This window comes from Bubalus kerabau, chromosome 2 (assembly GCF_029407905.1).
Source record: "Bubalus kerabau isolate K-KA32 ecotype Philippines breed swamp buffalo chromosome 2, PCC_UOA_SB_1v2, whole genome shotgun sequence".
Lineage (NCBI taxonomy): Eukaryota > Metazoa > Chordata > Mammalia > Artiodactyla > Bovidae > Bubalus > Bubalus kerabau.
In genome coordinates this window covers 42045231-42066627 of record NC_073625.1, presented here as the reverse complement: position 1 = coordinate 42066627, position 21397 = coordinate 42045231, and the positions used below count along the sequence as shown (strand labels likewise).

The following is a 21397-nucleotide window of genomic DNA, read 5'->3' as shown; positions in this document are numbered from 1 at the left end:
ATTATTAGTATTATAATTATATACTAATTAATTATATACTAATTAATACTAATATAATTAGTATAATAATACTAATAAAACTAATAATAATACTAATATAGAATTTCACTGTGTTGATGTCTATTTAAGGATTTTATATGGAATATTTCATTTCACCTTTCCAACAGACCTAGGAAATAGAAACTATTATACAGGGAGGAAAACTGAGGACAGAGAGAAAATAACACCACACAACCCATAAACTTCATGCTATATCACCTACATTCCATTTACCTTCTTTACGGTTTAAAGACTTTGCAGGCTGTTTTGCATATGCCATTTCATCTTCATACTAATGCTGAGAATATCATCTTTCCAAAATCTTTGCTTGTCTATTGACATTACTGTGTAGAGATTGGGTATGTGGTCTCTGGAGCTAGGTTGTTGTGTGAATATCTTACTGTAGTATATGTAGTAGTTTACAGATGGGAAAGTCATGTGGTACAGGAATCCAATGTACTTACAGTAACATAGATTGTAACAACTATCTTTCAGAACTGAACCTATTAATAGTTTATTTTCTCCCTAGAGTTCTCTTAATTTTATTCTTTATATATCTTGAGCCACACATGCATGAAACTGTTTTCAATTCTCTGCTTACTCCACTAGCTAATCAGTCTCTCCTTCAAAGTTTTCCATAATCTTCGTTCATTTGATTCCAGTGCCATTTCTTCCCAAAGTAAGACAGCGTCTGAAATGAGGTTCTTTTTGAGAAACCTGTTTGGATTAATGCAGAACTAGGCTCACCCTTATCTTCTGACTAAAAGTAATTGTGAAAATAGACTTCTCCCATCTGCTGCTATTCAGCTCAAATCTGTCTCAGTAACTGCTAAGAAGCTAAAAGGAAGAATTCCAATCAGACAATGGCGTGCTGCTGCTGCTACTAAGTCGCTTCAGTCGTGTCCGACTCTGTGCGACCCCATAGACAGCAGCCCATCAGGCTCCCCTGTCCATGGGATTCTCCAGGCAAGAACACTGGAGTGGGTTGCCATTTCCTCCTCCAATGCATGAAAGTGAAAAGTCAAAGTGAAGTCGCTCAGTCGTGTCCGACTCTTAGCAACCCCATGGACTGCAGCCTACCAGGCTCCTCCGTCCATGGGATTAGACAATGGCGTAGATTCGTATATTTCAGACCCATTTTCTTGTGAGTCCTTGTCATGAAACTTGGAGAAGGCAATGGCACCCCACTCCAGTACTCTTGCCTGGAAAATCCCATGGACAGAGGAGCCTGGTAGGCTGCATGCAGTCCATGACGTCGCTAAGAGTCGGACACGACTGAGCGACTTCACTTTCACTTTTCACTTTTACGCATTGGAGAAGGAAATGGCAACCCACTCCAGTGCTTTTGCCTGGAGAATCCCAGGGACTGGGGAACCTGGTGGGCTGCCGTCTATGGCGTCACACAGAGTCGGACATGACTGAAGTGACTTAGCAGCAGCAGTCATGAAACTACTGCTGTCTACTGAAACCTACATCATGAGTAAAATGTACACAAAGCACCAGGACTCTACATACATTAGCAACTGCTGGGGAAGGAAAAAAAGAAAACTAAAATTCCTCTGCTTGCTATGTCCAAGCCCTCTGAAACAGGAGATACTAGCATACATAGCTAACGAGAACTTGAAATGTGGTTATATCAACCTTGAGAAATGCTGTAACTGTGAATTACATGCCAGGTTTTGAAGACAAGTATGGAAAAAAAGTGCAAACTACTTTATTAATATTTTATATTGATTACATATTGAAATGGTCATAATTGGGCTATGTTGGGTTAAAAAAGTACATTTTTAAAATTAAACACACCAGATTTTTTTTTTTTTTTTACTTTATCAATGTAGTTATTAGGAAGTTTTGATTACATAGTTGGCTCTCACTTTTGGATCACGTTATATTTCTAGCAAACCACGCTGACCTAAATACTAAAGAAAGAGTTAGTCACTTAGTTGTGTCTGACTTTTTGTGATTCCATGGACTTAGTCTCCCAAGGCCCATCTGTTTGTGGAATTCTCCAGGCAAGAATACTGGAGTGGATTGGTATTTCCTTCTCCATAGGATCTTCCCAACCCATGGATTGAACCTGGGTCTCCCACATTTCAGGCAGATTCTTTACCATCTGAGCCACCAGCAGAACCTCTAAATTCTGAGGACTTGGAGTTTTTCTTGGGTAGGCATGTTAAGTTAAACAGCCGTGAGCCCCTGCCTGAGCTGAGAATATGCATTATTGAATGTATCTAGTTTTTCTTTTTTTTCTTTTCAAACCCTCTTATGTTTCTTGTCTAAATATACATAACTGCACAAACAGAAACAGGACATCTTTGTAAAGACTAGAAGAGACAATCGGGACAATAACCAATAATGAGGGGAGATTAGAAAAGATATAGACATTTAGGTGCAAACTCAAGGATAAATGAAGAAGATGGAAACACGGCATCTCCCGAAGGAGACGGTCCAAGTCCTCATCCTTGAAAGAAGTCAGCTTGATGCTGCTCCTGTTGAAGGGGATAGGCTTTAAGTAGATCTGGCTGGCCTCCCACTTCATCATGCATTCACTTTACTAAATACATGGTTATATCCTTTTTCTCCAAAGAGCACCATGTGACTCTAGAAAAGATACACATATTTAAGTGCCATTGTTCAGGTAAATGCTGCCACTTGGAGCTATAATGTAAAATTTTCAGCACTAGCAAATGCTCACTGCAGAGATTTGGTGGTACTGTTGCAGCACTATTAAGAAGACTCCTCAAGCAATTTCTGGAACAAAATAACCAGAATGTTGGGGAAGCAGAAATTATACTAATTTTATTTTTGAAAATTATCTAAGTCCATATTGCTGAAATTAATCTCTTCCAGATATGCCACATCTAAACATTTATAAGAATCAGATCATTGATTTTTTTTTAAGATCCAGTTATCCAACATCAATGACAAACTGTGTTGTATCTTTCAGATTTGTTTCATAAAATATCAAACTTAATTCCCTTTGAAATGTTATGACCCCAAGCATTGAGAAAAGCAAAATGTAAGCATTAATTTAATAATCTATGATATAGAAGAGATTGATCATTTAAAAAGCACCATGATCGAGTTGGGATTTAATAAATTGATGACAAGACAAGAAAAGATTATGAGCTGAATGTCCTATCAACTTTAACTTTCTGAGGTTTACAAGTTGTGAACTTAGTAAAGACCCTCCAATTAAGAAGGAAATGCTTGGGAGATATGAGGAAAATGGAAACTGGCATAATTGCTGTTACATTTAACTTTTTCATTTTCTTGTTTATAATAACTCCTCATCAGATGACTAGCACATTTCTATTCATCAACTAGATGTTGGGATGAGGGTTAAATACAGCATTAAGGGCAAGTGGCTATGGGTTAGGGTAACTTTTAAGGCACAGAGAAAGCCAAGATATAGTCACAGTTTTTATGACTATAAATGATCTCCTGGCAGGTTAAAAACTCATTGAGGAAATACTCTTAAGATATAGATCAAAATATAAAATACCAATGAAATAAATGCTAAAGACAAAGGACTTGTGTTTTCTTACAGCAATTTAAAAACGGGTTGTAATGTTTTAGTAATTTTTTTTTTTAAACTGACTAAAATTTGGACTCAAGTGTGAACTTGACAACTAAGTAAGGTTTATGGCTCTAAGGGAGATGAAAGGGAAAACTCTGTAACAGGAAAAAGTGAATGTTTGGATTTCCAGTGGTGAGCTGGTAAGGGACTCTTCGGGAAGAAACCTTGCTTGGTAGCATTTGCTGGTTTCCCATGTCACCATCGGGGGATGGCAAGTCGGGTGAGAGGAACACAGCTCTTGGGAGATGCACACAACTGGCCTTGGGGGAGTCAACCCAAGCAAAGCATCGTGTGATGGAGAAAAAAGCATAACATCCATGTCTCTGACACTAAAAAGCAAATTCCAGGAGACAGTGAAGGACAGGGAAGTCTGGCATGCTGCAGTCCAAGGGGTTGCAAAGAATCAGACATGACTGAACGATTGAACAAATGGAACTCTAAGAGATGAAAGTTGACAAGTCAGTTAAGACAAGGGAAGTTGGCATCAGGGCAGCTCTTTGAAGAGGTTGCACTTAGTTCTTACTGAGTCACTGAGGTGGTCTGACTGAGAGAGGAATGGGTGATGATGAAGTGTGTGTGTGTGTGTGTGTGTGTGTGTGTTGGGGGTGGGAAGTGGAATTAAGGAGGAGAATGTAGGGTGGAGGCAGACATTCTAGACATGGAGTCATTTAACCAACACGAAGCAGGTCTGGGTAAGAAGGAAAAAAAAGCCTGGAAAGGGAAAGTTGGAGAGGGAATGGTGATGCATTAAAGTCTAACAGAGGAAGAGTGGTGAGCAGGGGAAAACAGAGTGATTTAATGTTTCACAGAGTTAGTGGGAATTTCAGAGACACAAGGGGAGACAGAAGGAAGAAAGTGTACATTTAGGAGACCCACATGGCAGCATCCTCAAATAGGGTCACTGAGTTGAGGGAAATCAATGAAAAGACGAGAGTGGAGTTTCTGGATTTTAAGGGCATCATCCTTTTGACAAGAGAAGATAGAAAATAATAGCAGTATGGGAAAAAAGACGTGAGAGATAACAGACCTGAGGAACATGCAAAGAAATGAGCATTTCAGGAAGAACGATGGATGAGGTATAAGATGCCCATGACAGGAATTTCTCTAGGACAGAGCGGTGGTTTGAACATGGTGTATCTGAATCCCAACCAGTATGAGATGGAATATCTTGAACAAGTTATTTTCCCATCTAACGCTTAGGTGCCTTATTTGTAAGATGGTTCTTTAATAAAATACCTACTGTGAAGATTAAACAGGAAAGAGGCATGCCTCGCTCATAACAAGTAAGCACCATGCAGCAGTTAGCAGCTGTAGTTACTGAGGCGGCAGTAGTAATAATACCAGTATCACTGGCAGTAATAGCAGCAGCGGTAGCTTGCCACTTGTTTAGTTGCTCGGTTCTGTCCGACTCTTTGTGACCTCATGGACACTAGCCCACCAGGCTCCTCTGTCCATGGGATTATCCAGGCAAGAACACTGGAATGGGTTGTTACTTCCTTCTCCAGGGGATCTTCCCCACTCAGGGGTCAGACCCCCATCTCCTGCATTTGCAGGCAGACTCTTTACTGTGGAGCCACCAGGGAAGCCCCAGTATGCTATTCCTAAAACAATTAACATCAGAAACATCTCATGAGATTGCCACACTTTACAGAGATAATGAAAAAAATAGAAAAGTATTCATTATGGAATATCACTCAGCTATGAAAAAAAATTCAATTGAGTCAGTTCTAGAGCAGTGGATGAAACTGGAGCCTATTATACAGAGTGAAGTAAGTCAGAAAGAGAAACACCAATACAGTAATATTAATGCATATATATGTGGAATTTAGAAAGATGGTAACAATGATCCTATATATAAGGCAGCAAAAGAGACACAGATATAAAGAACAGACTTTTGGATTATGTGGGAGATGGCAAGGGTGTGATGATTTGAGAGAATAACATTGAAACATGTATATTATCATATGTAAAATAGTTGACCAGTCCAAATTCAATGCATGAAGCAGGGCACTCAATGTTGGTGCTCTGGGACAACTCAGAAGGATGGAGTGGGAAGGGGGATTCAGGATGGGGGGACACGTATGCACCCATGTGTGATTTGTGTCAATGTATGGTGAAGACAACCACAATATTGTAAAGAAATTATCCTCCAATGAAAATAAATAAGCTAATTAAAACAGACAAAAGTATTCATTAAATAGCATACACTAAAACACAAACATACTGATGGAAACAATACACTTTGATATGATGACTTAAGGCTGTGAATCTGCCTGCTTACGTATATGGATTAAAAGTCAGACATGGTTCTTGTAATAAACTATAATGGAAAAAGAATAAAAATATATAGATATATACAAATAGATATAACTGAATCCCTTTGCTGTACACCGGAAACTAACACAATATTTTATATCAAACGCACTTCAATTTTGAAAAGGCAGTCATGAATTTGACTTTTAACTCATCATGTACTATCTTTGGGAATTTTGGAAAATTAAAATTGTGCTTCTTCATCTGTGAAATGAGAATGAATATTCATTATTTCACTGAGGTCTTATGAGAATTCAGTGATATGATTCAGGTAAAACACTCCAAAAACTTTCTGAATTACATTAAGACATCAATAAATGTAAGTTAGGTGGGCTGCTGTCCATGGGGTTGCAAAGAGTCACATAACTGAGCACATACACAAATGTAACCTACACTATTATTTTTGACATCATAAGGTGAGTTTTTCTTAGAAAAGTCAAAACCTAAGAGTGAAAGTATGTTCTTTCCTAAAGTTACTGGATCATGAAAATAATGTCACAGAAAAGGCTGAAAATCAAAGGTTTCTAAAAAGAAACTGAGTCCAACCTTGCACCAAACCATGAAGAGGAACACTTGGACGAGAGCATTCCTTTATGGTCTGTCTCCAAATACCAAGAGTGTTGAAAGAGCCTTTCTGTGATATAATTTAATTATCAAGGAACATCTGCCATTCTTAATGAGAAAAAGATTTAAAAAAAAAAAAAGAAAGAAACTTCAAAGAAGACCAAAAAAAAAAAAAAAAAAAGTGTGTACTAAATCTTAGACTGCTATGAGAAGTAATTAAAATGTGCAGAATTCCACAGAATTTCAGAAATAGGATGAAGAAAACTTGGTATTTAAAGAATGCATCTGTATTTGTTACTGACTTTATAAGGTCCAGTCATGGTGTTTTCTTGATGAGGGCAAAAAAGGAGAATAAAAAGTCTGGCTTAAAACTCAACATTCAAAAAACTAAAGGGCATCATGGCATCCGGTACCATCACTTCATGGAAGGGACAAACTTTATTTTGGGGGGATTCAAAATGACTCCATACAGTGACTGCAGCCATGAAATTAATAGCCAGGACATGGAAGCAACCTAGATGTCCATCAGCAGATGAATGGATAAGAAAGCTGTGGTACATATACACAATGGAGTACTACTCAGCCATTAAAAAGAACACATTTGAATCAGTTCTAATGAGGTGGATGAAACTGGAGCCTATTATACAGAGTGAAGTAAGCCAGAAAGAAAAACACCAATACAGTATACTAACGCATATATATGGAATTTAGAAAGATGGTAACAATAACCCTGTGTACAAGACAGCAAAAGAGACACTGATGTATAGAACAGTCTTATGGACTCTGTTGGAAAGGGAGAGGGTGGGAAGATTTGGGAGAATGGCATTGAAACATGTAATATCATGTATGAAACAAACAAACAAAAAAAAGATCTACTGAGATTATACCTGGTTGAGTTCCAGCGTGATAAAGCCCCATGTTCTCTCCTCCCCCTCCCACCATCCTGATGGCCCAAGAGGGATTCTGTTTGGTGGGGGTTCTGAGTAGATTTAATTTTTACCTGTAATCTCTATTCCAAGAAGGGCTATAGAAAATGGTCAGGACACCCTTTCCATTTATTGATTACTCTTGTTGGAGGCTTGTTATGGACAAAGCTTCCTATATCCATTCTTATTACCAAGTAATTACTGGTCAATTCTAGGGATTTCAAGTTCTTGAAGAATTCCACTTTCAAATGATGAATATGTAGACAAAATGTGGCTATATATTTAACTATATAATGGAATATTCTTTGACCATAAAAAGGAATGAAGTACTATTCGTACATGTATCATGTACAATATGGATGAACCTTGAAAACGTTACGCTAAGTGAAAGAAGTCAATCGCAAAATACCACATATTTTATGATTCCATTTACATACAACATTCAGGATAGGCAAAGCTTTAGAGACAGAAAAATTAGTGGTGCCTAAAGCCAGAAGGGATGCAGAAATGGGGAAGACGACAGCTAAAGAGCATATGGTTCTTTGGGGGACAATGAAAATGTTCTAAAATTAACTGTGGTGATGGTTGCACAACTCTGTGAATTTATTTAAATCAATGAATTGTACACTTTAAATGGGTGAGTTGTATGGTATGTGAATTACATCTCAATAAAACTGTTACCAAAAAAAAAAAAAAAGACACCTGCTCCTTGGAAGGAAAGCTATGAAAAACCTAGACAGCTTATTAAAAAGCAAAGATCTCACTTTGCTGACAAGGATCCATATAGTCAAAGTTATGATTTTTCCAATAGTCATGTACAGGTGTGAGAGCTGGACCATAAAGAAGGCTGAGCGCCAGAGAATTGATGCTTTTGAACTGTGGTGTTGGAGAAGACTCCTGAGAGTCCCTTGGACAGCAAGGAGATCAAACCAGTCAATCCTAAAGGAAATCAACCCTAAATATTCAATGGAAGGATTGGTGCTGCAGCTCCAATACTTGGTCACCTGATGCAAAGAACCAACTCACTGGAAAAGATGGTGATGCTGGGAAAGATTGAGGGCAGGAAGAGAAGGGGGCAACAGAGATGAGACAGTTGGATGATATCACCGACCCAGTGGACATAAATTTGAGCAAACTCTAGGAGACAGTGTAGGACAAGGAAGCCTGACATGCTGCAGTCCACGTGGTCGCAGAGAGTCGAACCTGACTTAGCGAATGAACAATGTGGTTTCTTAGGCAACTTATAATATCGCTATTGGGAACAGAACAAACTGACATGGAAAGACCCAGCATGCCATATCTTGCTTTTGCTAAGTGGACATTTTCCCAACATCATTTCCAAAGCCACTTGTTCAATCCAGGTGTGAGCACATCACGCCCTCCACACGCGGGCACTTACCTCTGCAGAATGGAGCTGGGAAGTCCCAGGAGGCCCCATTCCCGGGGCTGACGATGCAGGTCAGGATGGCGTGGCCCTCCAAGACGTAGCCAGAGAGACAGCTGTATCGAATCTTGTCTCCTATGTTGAATCGTGTCCCGTGGAGGACTCCCTTCAGGATTTCCCCAGGATTTCCACATGTGTGGCTGGGTAAAACTATTGGGAAGAAAAAAAAAGAGAAAGAAACATAAGTTAAAGGAAGATTTTCTACTGACATCAGTCTATATCACAAAACATAGACCTCATTTGAATTACTTAAGTTATCAAATCTAGCTATCTTAATTTTGCCTAAAATGCAAGTAGCAAAGTGGATTCATGTTGTATAAAATCTACAATTTTGTTCTTCTGTAAAAATATATGTGTATGCATGCCCACTCAGTTGTATCTAATTCTGTGTAACCCCATGGACTGTAGTCTATCAGACGCCTCTGTCCATGGGATTCTCCAGGCAAGAATACTGGAGTGGGTTGTCATTTCCCACATATACACACATACACACACACACACACACACACACACATATATATATATATAATATATAATTAAGTGGATTTTGTTAAGAGGAAAAAATACAGTTCTGCTTAGATTCAATGTTCTACATGATGCCTAGATTATTTTCCTAATAATGAGATTCTACAGTCCTATAGAATTAGCAATTAGATAATATAGCAGAATATAGATAGCTGAAAAAGTCGTAACAGAAGCACATGAATGGATATGCATGCTATATTTTTCCTTATTCCCCGAGACCAGCACTGCCTGACACACACCAGTAATAATGTTCAATCAATGTTTGATGGATAAATAATTGAATTAAAGAATAAATTAAAAATCTCACTTGCTAATCTATCAGACTTTCATAAACATTGTACTGCTATTATATCCCAGGCCATCTGTAAGGCTCTATGCATTTAGAGCAACTGACTCCCAACAAAGTTTCAGGTGTAGGCTCTGACAAAGCAGGCACTGTCTTCATCTGCGTTTCAACAAGGCAGCCCTGGTTCCGGTCTTGCCCAGCCTCCTCACTGTTCCCACTGACAGCACTCTCTGTTTAATTCAGCTGCTTTCCAACCACATGGACATGATGCTGTTTCATACTCATAGAATGCAATTTTGAACTTGACTGAATAGACAAAGTGGAGAATTGTTGGCTATTGTTGCCATATTTCTGGTTATATTTAGCATATCATCTGTAAATTAGCTGCTATGATGTAGAATTCAAATAAGCAAAGGATCCTACTATTTAAAAAAAAATGATTTACAAATAAAAAAATACTTCCAAATGAACAAAACTGTTCTACTTCTGTATCCTTTTTTTTTTTTTTGCATTAGTATAGGAGCATACTTTGCAATATATATATATATATATATATATAAAATACAGAGAAGTTTTTCTTTTTTCTTTGTTTTTAAGCTGAGAGATAAACAGATCTTTCCCAGTAAATGGGGATGAAAGTTCATTTATTTCAAAGATTAATTTTATTTTTATATAATTTAAATACATATGAACTAAGCTATATAGAAACACTTACAAAACAAATGCCATAGTTTAAATGTTTAATGTTATTGACATGTTTGTGAAATTACTACTTACATAGTCAAAGTTTGCACACCTCTAGTTTTTAGAAAATAATTTCTGAAAATAGCCTACAAAAACCTTTTTGATAACATAATAGAAAATAATTCAGTATAATCTATAACCATCTTTGTTGTCTTGTATAAAAAAGAAATTCTGTTTTTAAGCCTGCATTCACTATCCCAAAGGCAATAAGTCTATTTTTAAAATGTTTAAAAACAATTTTAACTCTTTGGAATTTGTCTGTGACTTTCAAAGGCAGAAAATTTCCAATTCTATCTTGGAGAATCACTTTATTTTATGCCCTGGGATATTTGTCAGCCAGTCTAACTTAGGGTTGTTACAATCAGAGACAGTCATGAGACCTGGGCTGGCTGAAACTGCATCACAAATGGAGAGAGAAAAGGAAAGGGGGTTTGGGGAGATATACAAATATGAATGCTTTTGGCATTTTTCTCCCTTGTTCAGAAATTTTATTTCAATCTTATTTTAGGAAGAAAGTATTAACATTTTAATGTGAATAGTATCAATGAGAGAATAGAAATTATTAAGGATGATTTAAAACATTTACTTCTAGTTGCAAACAAACACAGAAATGAAAACGTGCTCATGATATTATAAAAGCATCAGTCATTTCATTAAAACATTACAAAAATATCTTAAATTGTGAAAAATGGACACAAATTATAATAGGTCAACACCAAGATATACAACTCAGACATGCAGACAATGCCAAGATATGAAAATCCAGTGGCTGGGAAAAACTAATTTAAAATAAATAAGTTCAACTCTGTTGTCATTTCTGCCAATTTCATTTGAACCAATTTTTAAGCCAGTTTCCCTGAAGATACCAAATGTCTCTGGTGTCTCCCAGAGCAATGAGGACACATTAAGTATTTAGTAAATGTTACTGAGCTCACTTGGACTCTCCATTTAGTTTGCTTTAATCATTCCTTGAAGTCATGTGCACCCTGTTGCAGATGCTTCAAGAAAGGCATTCCTACTAGGGTGGTGGGAAGGGGCACCTGGTGCAGACACTTGTCAATGTGAAAGAACGCTGAAAGGAGCCCTGGGCACGGCTCTTTCCTCCTGTGGCAGGCTTCCATCCATCAGACCCCATGGAGCCAAGTCCGCACACCCGGGGCCTGAAACCTAGGCTGTCATTCCAATTACACTCATGGAAATCCCCTCTACGATACTTCTGCTTTGGTGAGTACAAATGGTCACAAGTCAGTGACTTCGTGAGGCTCTCACATTAAGCCTTAGACCTAAGCATTTCAATTATTAAATGGATGCCATATCAAATCCCATTTCAGAAGACACATGGAAACTTGCAACTAAAAATACAGTATTTATATTCATCATGAAACAGGATAAAAGGCTGGTGAACAGAAGCCTGCAATTCATCAGGCACAGCAGTGTTTTTAGCAGGATGTGCACAATTAAGGAAATTTCATTAGGTGTGTTCATGTGGAAACTGGGTCCCCCAGGGTGTATGTCAGACAATTTGTTTACACTCTATCTTTCCAGGAGTCTCACTGGAGCTTAAGGAAATAAAACTCCAAATGCCCACCTGACACACAACCCTGGAAATAAAAACCAACGGTATGTGGTGTGTTTGTCCACAGATTGTTTGCCCTGAAGTCCCTCCTGCAACCTTTGGGAAGGATTAGAACCACCTGATTATACTCATATTCAGAAACACTTTTAGAAGTCAGATGGTCAAGTCTTGAAACCTGCCATTTACTCTCTGGACTGATTCTCTGAGCCATGGCCGTTTAGTGGGACAAGAAGGTGCAGAGAGCAGATATGCACCAAGAGCAAGGAGGGATCCTCAAGTAGGGGGAGCGACCATTTAATGTCATCCACTGCCAAGCTCTCCTTGTCCACGTGATGAACAACAATGTGGGGGACATGCTGTGAAAATATTATATTATTCCTGAAAATTTACAGGATCTGGATGAGAAGAATTCAAAGAGGAGTGAATTCTAAGTAGACTTTAACGTGGAAAGTGGTAAGGTTTGGCCAAATTAATACAGAAAGATTATTTTTAAAGAAAGGATGCAGTTCTGGCAAATGGCTATAGAAAAGTACCCAGCATGGTGGGTTATGGGAATCGGTGTCAGAAAAATGCATGGTTCTACTCCAGAAACACACCTATAAGGTTGGACAAAGTCTCAGTCTCTATGTCTTGATGAGAGGAATGAAAAACAAAACCTAGTAATGGGTGTGTTAGGACACATATATGATGTAAAACAGAATCAATAGCTAGCTGGGCACATGGAACAGAGGAAGCACTCAATAGATATATTAGCAATTTCAAATTTACTTTCCCAGTTCTAAAGCACCACGTGGACTTCAGAGAAATCAAACAAATTTAAAAGTATGCAGGGGTTCTGATAAATACCAATTTCAGAAACAATAAAACCAGAAAAAGTCTGCTAGAGTCAATGTTGTCATTAAAGTAAGAACACAGTCATTAAAAGGGGAAGCAAAAGAGAAAGACACTCCACTTTTCAGCCATGTTAATTCGTCCTTATTCTTGCTCTATTTTAATAATAATCAGTCACACACAGCACATGTGATGCACTAGACAGTTTTAAGTGGTTTACATATATTAACAGTATATCTGAGGTAAGTACCATTATTATCCCCTTTCATAGAGGAAGATACTGTAGCACAGAAAGGTTAAGCAACCTTCTTATGGCCACACAGCTGGCGAGTACTGGTGATAGGATTTGCACATGATGGATCCAGAATTTCTGCTCTTCAGCACTACAGTAAACTACAAGAAACTGCTGTCATTGCCAAAAGCAAGAAAAATGATAAAATGCCATTAAATCAGTCATGTTCTCTGTAGAGCTTTGTTTGATAATAGTAACAGGAATATAAAAATTGGGGAGCGTTACGATATTTCCCGATGTAAAACTGAAGGCAAAATTATTACATAGCTTTTAAAAAATATATTTCGAGCTGTCAGGTAAATTTGCAGGATGGGACAAAGGGACTAGGTGGGACTGGGTAACAAAGTTAACACAAGCAAAAAGACCAGTTGGCAGATGGATTTGAAATCTAGGGGCTGGATTTTCAAAAGATTTTGAATAGCAGTTTTAAGACATTATAAGCCTGTAAGAAACGAGAACACAAAAATGCTTGTTGCAAAATGATGCTGTGTGAAATAACTGTGGGGAATGCAAGGAAGCATGTACGGTCAGGTGACCCCTGGGATGAGCTCACGGTCTTTAATTTTTCTAGTTGATCTTTCACGAGTATATATCTTTAAAGGAGAAGTTGTCTTCACTTCACTAACCTGTATCTATGAGCAGTTGGACCTTTACCACCCCAAACAGCACAGGCATCAATCTAGATATGCTGCTGCTGCTGCTAAGTCGCTTCAGTTGTGTCCGACTCTGTGCGACCCCATAGACGGCAGCCCACCAGGCTCCCCTGTCCCTGGGATTCTCCAGGCAAGAACACTGGAGTGGGTTGCCATTTCCCTCTCCAATCTAGATATAAATGACTGTAAATCTAGGACCAAGGAACTAAGAATAAACTACTGAGGAAGAAACAGCCACAAGAAGAACTTATGATGGTGACCCAGGAAGAGAGGCCATGAAGGCCATGGATGTGGTAGAGTAAGTTTAGTTGTGAACGTGAGTGTCTTGTCATTCTCTCTTAAGCAACTCCATGAATGAACCCTAGAGTCAGCAAGAAACGAGGGAAGGACCAGAAAAATGTTAACTTTCCTCTCTAATTTAGAGAGTAACAATGGAGGGGATTTAAAAGAAAAATAACTGGGGGCCAGACATAAATCTGCTGAAATACCAAAGTTAATGGGAGGAGGGGGTTAATTATTAAACAAAATGGAAAAATAGCCAAAAAGTTAAAATCAAGATCAGAGAGCCTGGGAGTCAAGCTGAGAAGCAATCATGGAAGCATATGCCTGGTAATATCCACAGTTGAAAATTAAGCATAAGTGATTGACATACAAAACAAGCATAGCAATAAGTAATAACACCAGGTGAACTTTCCATTATCACTGAATTACTGAACAGAAACTTGCATATACATGAATTTTTTCAGGTAAATTTACATATACTCCCACCACATGGTGGATCCCAGATTCTCCCAATAATGACAATAAGCAGATATACAATTTTTATGATCATATTTATTCTTCTCAAAAGTAAACATTACACTCAGCAAATGGATGTTCAGCTGCTTGCAAGTGTCTCAGTATTTCTATAAGGTAAAGAAAAAGATACTGAAACAAACATTACTACAAGCCCTCGCAGATTATCATGTTGACAAGAGCAAAGATGCCAGCAACCACTCAAGAACTGACTGAAATGACCTCTGTCCTATGCCAAATGCTGCTCCTGTTTACTCTCTAACACATGATGACCATGTAACAAGGATAATACAACCTGTTTCAAAAGTTAAATATTATATTAAACACAATGAGGGGTGGTTAACAAAACTAAATTAAAGTGACCCTAGAAAACAATTCTAAACTCTTTCTTAGTCACTGTTCATTTTATTAATTTAAATTTAAAAAAAAATCTCACTACAATATTTCTTTGGCTAAGTTGGAGTAACAGCATTTAATGAAGTTTGAAAAAAAAAAGTCAAAATTTGTTATTGCTTTAAATGACTTTCAAAGCCTTGGGCATCAGTCATTGTCGGATCATGATTCTGAGGGATAGGAATCAAGTGAGAGTCCTTAAATCCGCCCCAGCAGATTCCCTGTAGAGGGCAGGGATCCCAGGTGCAGGAGCGGAAACCCAGGGTGAGACTGATGGTCTTCCTGAGTTGAGGAGGCAGAGATGAGAACCCAGATGTGAGGGAGGCTGAAGTTTACCAGGGAGCCAGGGCTCCAGGGACCTGCAGAGCCCCTCCTGAACATGGGGAAGTGCTTACTAGTGCATGTATGTAAGAAAATGACCAAGGCTAATGGAAGAATTACTAAGGAATTGGGGGCAAAAGTGCCCAGACACTCGCAGGGCTGAGCAGAATACCTGCTCCCAACAGTGAGAACAGACACCTTCATGGCTCAGTGGACAGAATTCAGAGCATCAGATCCACAAACCTGCAAATAAATGAGCTACTTAAAAGCTCAACTGAGGTTCCAACTTGACTCGCTCTTCATGAAGTCTTAGAAAGTAGTATCTGTAAGGATCAAACTGTCCCAAATAGTTTAACAACATACAAAAAATAGTTGGGGGAATACAAAAGTATCTAGCATCCTCTAAATTAAGATTCACAATGTCTGGTGTCCAATTAAGCATGATAACTGGCAAGAAAATAAAATTCATAATGAGGAGTAATAAGAATAATAAAAAAAAATAGCCAGAAATGACATAGATGGTTGAATTAGTAGACAGTAGTATTAAAACAGTCACTCTAATTGTATTCTTTGTCTTGATGAAAGTGAAGATCGAGCACCTTAACTAGACGTGGGGAAAAAAAGGCAGAAACTGTTAGACTGGAAGAAAACAAGCCAATGATACACTAATGCCAAAACAACAACAACAACAACAAAAAAACCCCACACTTTAAAGATGCAAAGAGAGAAGAGAAAATGAAAAATAAGTTCCTATGCTAATATCACACACAGTTTTAATGCACAGAGGGCTGTCATCTAATGTTAAAAAGGTGTACACTCCTAGACATTTATGTGCCTAATAACAAAGCTTCTAAATATATGGGCAAACACTGACAGAATTACAAGGAGAATTTAATAAAACTAATTATAGTTGGGATTACCAAACTACTCTCTTGACAGAAAATCACTAAGGTTATAGAAGCCTTGAACAAAACCCTCAACCAACATTTAATTAATTAATGGTTAAAGAGGAAGTCATAAAAGATATTAGGAAATGTCTGAACTACATGAATTTGGCAATAAGGAGTTCATGATCCGAGCCACAGTCAGCTCCCAGTCTTGTTTTTGCTGATTGTATAGAGCTTCTCTATCTTTGGCTTCAAAGAATATAATCAAACTAATTTTGGTGTCAACCATCTAGTGATATCCATGATAGACCATTCAGGTATGACCTAAATCAAATCCCTTATGACTATACAGTAGAAGTGAGAAATAGATTTAAGGGACTAGATCTGATAGACAGAGTGCCTGATGAACTATGGATGGAGGTTTGTGACATTGTACAGGAGACAGGGATCAAGACCATCCCCAAGAATAATCAATGCAAAAAAGCAAAATGGCTGTCTGGGGAGGCCTTACAAATAGTTGTGAAAAGAAGGGAAGCCAGAAGCAAAGGAGAAAGGGAAAGATATACACATTTGAATGCAGAGTTCCAAAGATTAGCAAAGAGAGATAAGAAAGCCTTCCTCAGCGATCAATGCAAAGAAATAGAGGAATACAACAGAATGGGAAAGACTAGAGATCTCTTCAAGAAAATTAGAGATTCCAAGGGAACATTTCATGAAAAGATGGGCACAATAAAGGACAGAAATGGTAGGGACCTAACAGAAGCAGATGATATTAAGAAGAGGTGGCAAGAATACACAGAAGAACTGAACAAAAAAGATCTTCATGACCCAGATAATCACGATGGTGTGATCACTCACCTAGAGCCAGACATCATGAGATATGAAGTCAAGTGGGCCTTAGGAAGCATCACTACAAACAAAGCTAGCAGAGGTGATGGAATTCCAGTTGAGCTATTTCAAATCCTGAAAGATGATGCTGTGAAAGTGCTGCACTCAATATGCCAGCAAATTTGGAAAATTCAGCAGTGGCCACAGGACTGGAAAAGGTCAGTTTTCATTCCAATCCCAAAGAAACGCAATGCCAAAGAATGCTCAAAGTACCGCACAATTGCACTCATCTCACACGCTAGTAAAGTAATGCTTAAAATTCTCCAAGCGAGGATTCAGCAATACATGAATTGTGAAATTCCAGATGTTCAAGCTGGTTTTAGAAAAGGCAGAGGAACCAGAGATCAAACTGCTAACATCTGCTGGATCATCGAAAAAGCAAGAGAGCTAAAGAAAAACATCTATTTCTGCTTTATTGACTATGCCAAAGCCTTTGACTGTGTGGATCACAATAAACTGTGGAAAATTCTGAAAGAGATGGCAATGCCAGGCCACCTGACCTGCCTCTTGAGAAACCTGCATGCAGGTCAGGAAGCAACAGTTAGAACTGGATATGGAACAACAGACTGGTTCCAAATAGGAAAAGAAGTACATCAAGGCTATATATCGCCACCCTGCTTATTTAACTTATATGCAGAGTACATCATGAGAAATGCTGGGCTGGATGAAACACAAGCTGGAATCAAGATTGCTGGGAGAAATATCAATAACCTCAGATATGCAGATGACACCACCCTTATGGCAGAAAGTGAAGAAGAACTAAAGAGTCTCTTGATGAAAGTGAAAGAGGAGAGTGAAAACATTGGATTAAAACTCAACATTCAGAAAACTAAGATCATGGCATCTGGGCCCATCACTTCATGGCAAATAGATGGGGAAACAGTGGGAACAGTGGCTGGCTTTATTTTTCTGGGCTCCAAAATCACTGCAGATGGTGACTGCAGCCATGAAATTAAAAGACGCTTACTGCTTGGAAGGAAAGTTATGACCAACCTAGGCAGAATATTAAAAAGCAGAGACATTACCTTGTCAACAAAGGTCTGTCTAATCAAGGCTACGGTTTTTCCTATGGTCATGTATGGATGTGAGAGTTGGACTGTAAAGAAAGCTGAGCGCAGAAGAATTGATGCTTCTGAACTGTGGTCTTGGAAAAGACTCTTGAGAGTCCCTTGGACTGCAAGGAGATCCAACCAGTCCATCCTAAAGGAGATCAGTCCTGGGTATTAATTGGAAGGACTGATATTGAAGCTGAAACTCCAATATTTTGGCCACCTGATGTGAAGAGCTGACTCATTTGAAAAGACCTGATGCTGGGAAAGATTGAGGGCAGGAGGAGAAGGGGATGACAGAGGATGAGATGGTTGGATGCCATCACCAACTCAATGGACATGGGTTTGGATGGACTCTGGGAGCTGGTGATGGACAGGGAGGCCTGGCAGGCTGCAGTTCATGGGGTCGCAAAGAGTCGGACACGACTGAGTGACTGAACTGAACTGAACTGAATTACATGAAACTGTTAAAACAAGTCAAAGTTGTGGGATGTATCTAAAGTCATACTTTTAGGGAGATCCACAGCACAGAGAATTTATATTACGAAAAGAAGAAAGATCTCAAACAAATCACTAAAGAATAGAACATGAGTAACTGAAAAAGAAACTGAAATAAAGGAGTATCAAAGACAAAAGTAGACACCACTCCTCAATTAAGCTGTTTAAAAGAATGTCAGTGTATCATATCTCATGCTTCTTTTCCCCAACAAATACATTGCGAGTTGTTATTAGTGATCAGACTGCAAAGGTGAAGATGCCCAGATTCTGCCCTGGAGATAGTTCACAGTCCAGGAGCCAGCAGAGCAAAGAACAATCACCACACGGCTTCTTAAGAGCCCGTGCAGAGACTGCAGTCTACAGGAATGAGGAGGAGCTGTGGACGACCTGGCAGAGGGGGAGACCTGCGGGGAGGAAAGAGCCTCTCCCCCTGTCTCCGGCTCCCTCTCCCATTCAAGTAGACTGCTGGAAGGAAAGGGCCTCCAACAGGGACAACATGGAACATGCAGACATGAAAAGCTTTGGAGGAGGAGATCTGGAGGAAACACACGGGGGAGGCAGCCTCCGGAGGCTGCTGGGTGTCCGTCATGAAGAGGTGACAAGACTGCAGAATGGTCAAACTGAAGTTATAAAACCAAGTGTGTTTTGTAATCTTACCAGAGGAAGGTTATGTAGGTGACGGTAGTACACATTTACTTCTGTGCTTCAAGTTACAGTTTTAATTACCTTAAAATAACAATATTTATCACATGCTGCACATCTGGTCAAACACTCAGACACTTAACCTGTGCAACTGCTAACTCCCCACAAAGGGATTGTTTTCCAAATTCATCTGTAAATAAGATGAGAAACTTGGTGGAGGTAACGCAGATGAACCCACACCTGGGGCATATCTACCACCATACTACTTGTGTTGATATAATTGATTTGCTTTTAAATAGGAATGTGATTTGGGGGTAGTTTAACAGGAAAAAAAAAAAAAAGCTGAAGAACTAGGAACAAGGATCTTGTCCATTCTTGCCCATTAGCTGTCTGCCTCTGTGATATCATATTTTATTTTCTGTTTTAACAGTGAGAAGCAGGGAAAGAGAGGGATAAACTCGTCAATTACGTTAAGGTTAGGATTTTGCACAACAACTGCTGTTTCAGAACATATGACTTTTGATGCCTTTCTCAACACCTCTTCCTGTAAAGTGAAAAATGCAAATGCCAAAGGAAACTTGGAGAAGTAACACAACATTTAAAGATTAAACAAAATACAATCATCATTTGTTATTTCCTTCCCAGGGCATGGTCTTGAGCTACAGAAAATCCCATCCAGTTTTTTTTTTTTTCTATTCTAAACTCTAATAAGATTCTTTCCTTCATTTCTCCCTTCCTTCCTTACTATTTTTCCTCTTCAATTTACTGAGATATAATTGACATTCATCTATATATATATAGATGAATATATATATATTCATCTCTATATATAAGTTAAAGGTGTACAATACACTAATTTGACTTACACTCATTACATAGTCATGTGATGATGACCACAATAACTTTAGTGAATATCCATCATCTCATATAGATACAAAATAAAATAATTTCTTGTGATGAGAATTCTTAGGATTCTGTAAGAATCCTAACTCCAGACTCCAAGGTTCTTAGCTATATTGGGGTTCAGCTAGATTTAAGTGCAGAGACCCATCTTTGAGGGCAGGGACCCCTCCACAGGGAGGAACCTGGCAATTTCATTCTCCAGGTGATTGTACCCAATTGGTCGAGTCAGGAAGCCTCTCTTCATCTCGGCCTCAACCTTTCCTCCAGGGAAGTAAGCAGAGTCACAGCCTGGCTACCTGGGATGCTAGCCCTGGACACAGGGGCGGGCATGGCTGCTCTACCTGGTGGGGCTGGCACAGTCACACTTGGAGGGGAGGTGGCAGGGCTGGGCAGAAGAGGGTGCTGAGCTGCAGAGAAGTCATGGTGAAGCCTCAGCCTGTCCTCTGGGGAGCTCTGGGCTGGGGTTGGTTTGGGGACTGTCCCAACTTGGAGTGAGAGACCAGAGCCCTTCCAGCAGCACTGCCCAGTATGAGATGTGGATGCCTCCCCGCCCTTCCCAGACAAGTGCCCCTTAGATGTCCAGCTATGAGGTGTGATTGCTCCCTGGACAGGTGTCACTTTCCACCCATCAGCTCCCTCCAACCAGAAGCAATTCCTGCAGACCTCAGCAATGAAAGGTCTAACTCCTTTTGTTTGTACTTTTTATTGCACTGTGGGGTGTGAAACTAGTCATATTTACCGTGGAGTTCACTGAGGTGTTTTTTAGTTCAGAGAATACACCTAAATCTTCAACTTTACAAGAGAAGCTGTTACCAGACAACTTGTGGGTTCAGAGTATCCTGTGGTGATAAGAGAAGTTCATGGTCAAGAAAGGATGAGGTCTTCTTAGTGATGCCAGCCTGGCCTTGGAGGGGGTTGGGGCCAGAGGGTCTGGGACCAGGGTAGACAGTGGATGAAACATGTTAAAATTAAAGAAAATAATTTTTAATCTCTGTAAAACCTAAGCTGTATATTTAAATAAAATTATAGGACATTATTTTAAATTATGTCTACTTTCGTGTCCAGGGATCTAATATACTTGATCTGAATAAAGGATCTCAGAAACAAGAAGCAGGATGAGGTCTTTGATTTTTCTCTAACTTTTCTAAAGGAAGAGCATCCTTTCAGGGGTAAGCAGACAAAAAGCCTATCATCTGTGCATGACACGAGCAGGTTCAACATTTCCAGGACACTGTAATTTAAGAGTGT

At 39.1% G+C, this 21397-nt stretch overlaps 1 protein-coding gene across 1 annotated transcript in view; it reads right to left on the bottom strand.

Annotated features, from left to right (window-relative positions):
• Positions 1-21397, bottom strand: part of CSMD1 (CUB and Sushi multiple domains 1) — a 1679419-nt gene that overhangs the window by 1053073 nt on the left and 604949 nt on the right. Inside the window, exon 3 of the mRNA XM_055567572.1 lies at positions 8822-9016. Coding sequence (XP_055423547.1) covers positions 8822-9016 — 195 coding nt within the window. The remainder of the gene's footprint in view (positions 1-8821; positions 9017-21397) is intronic.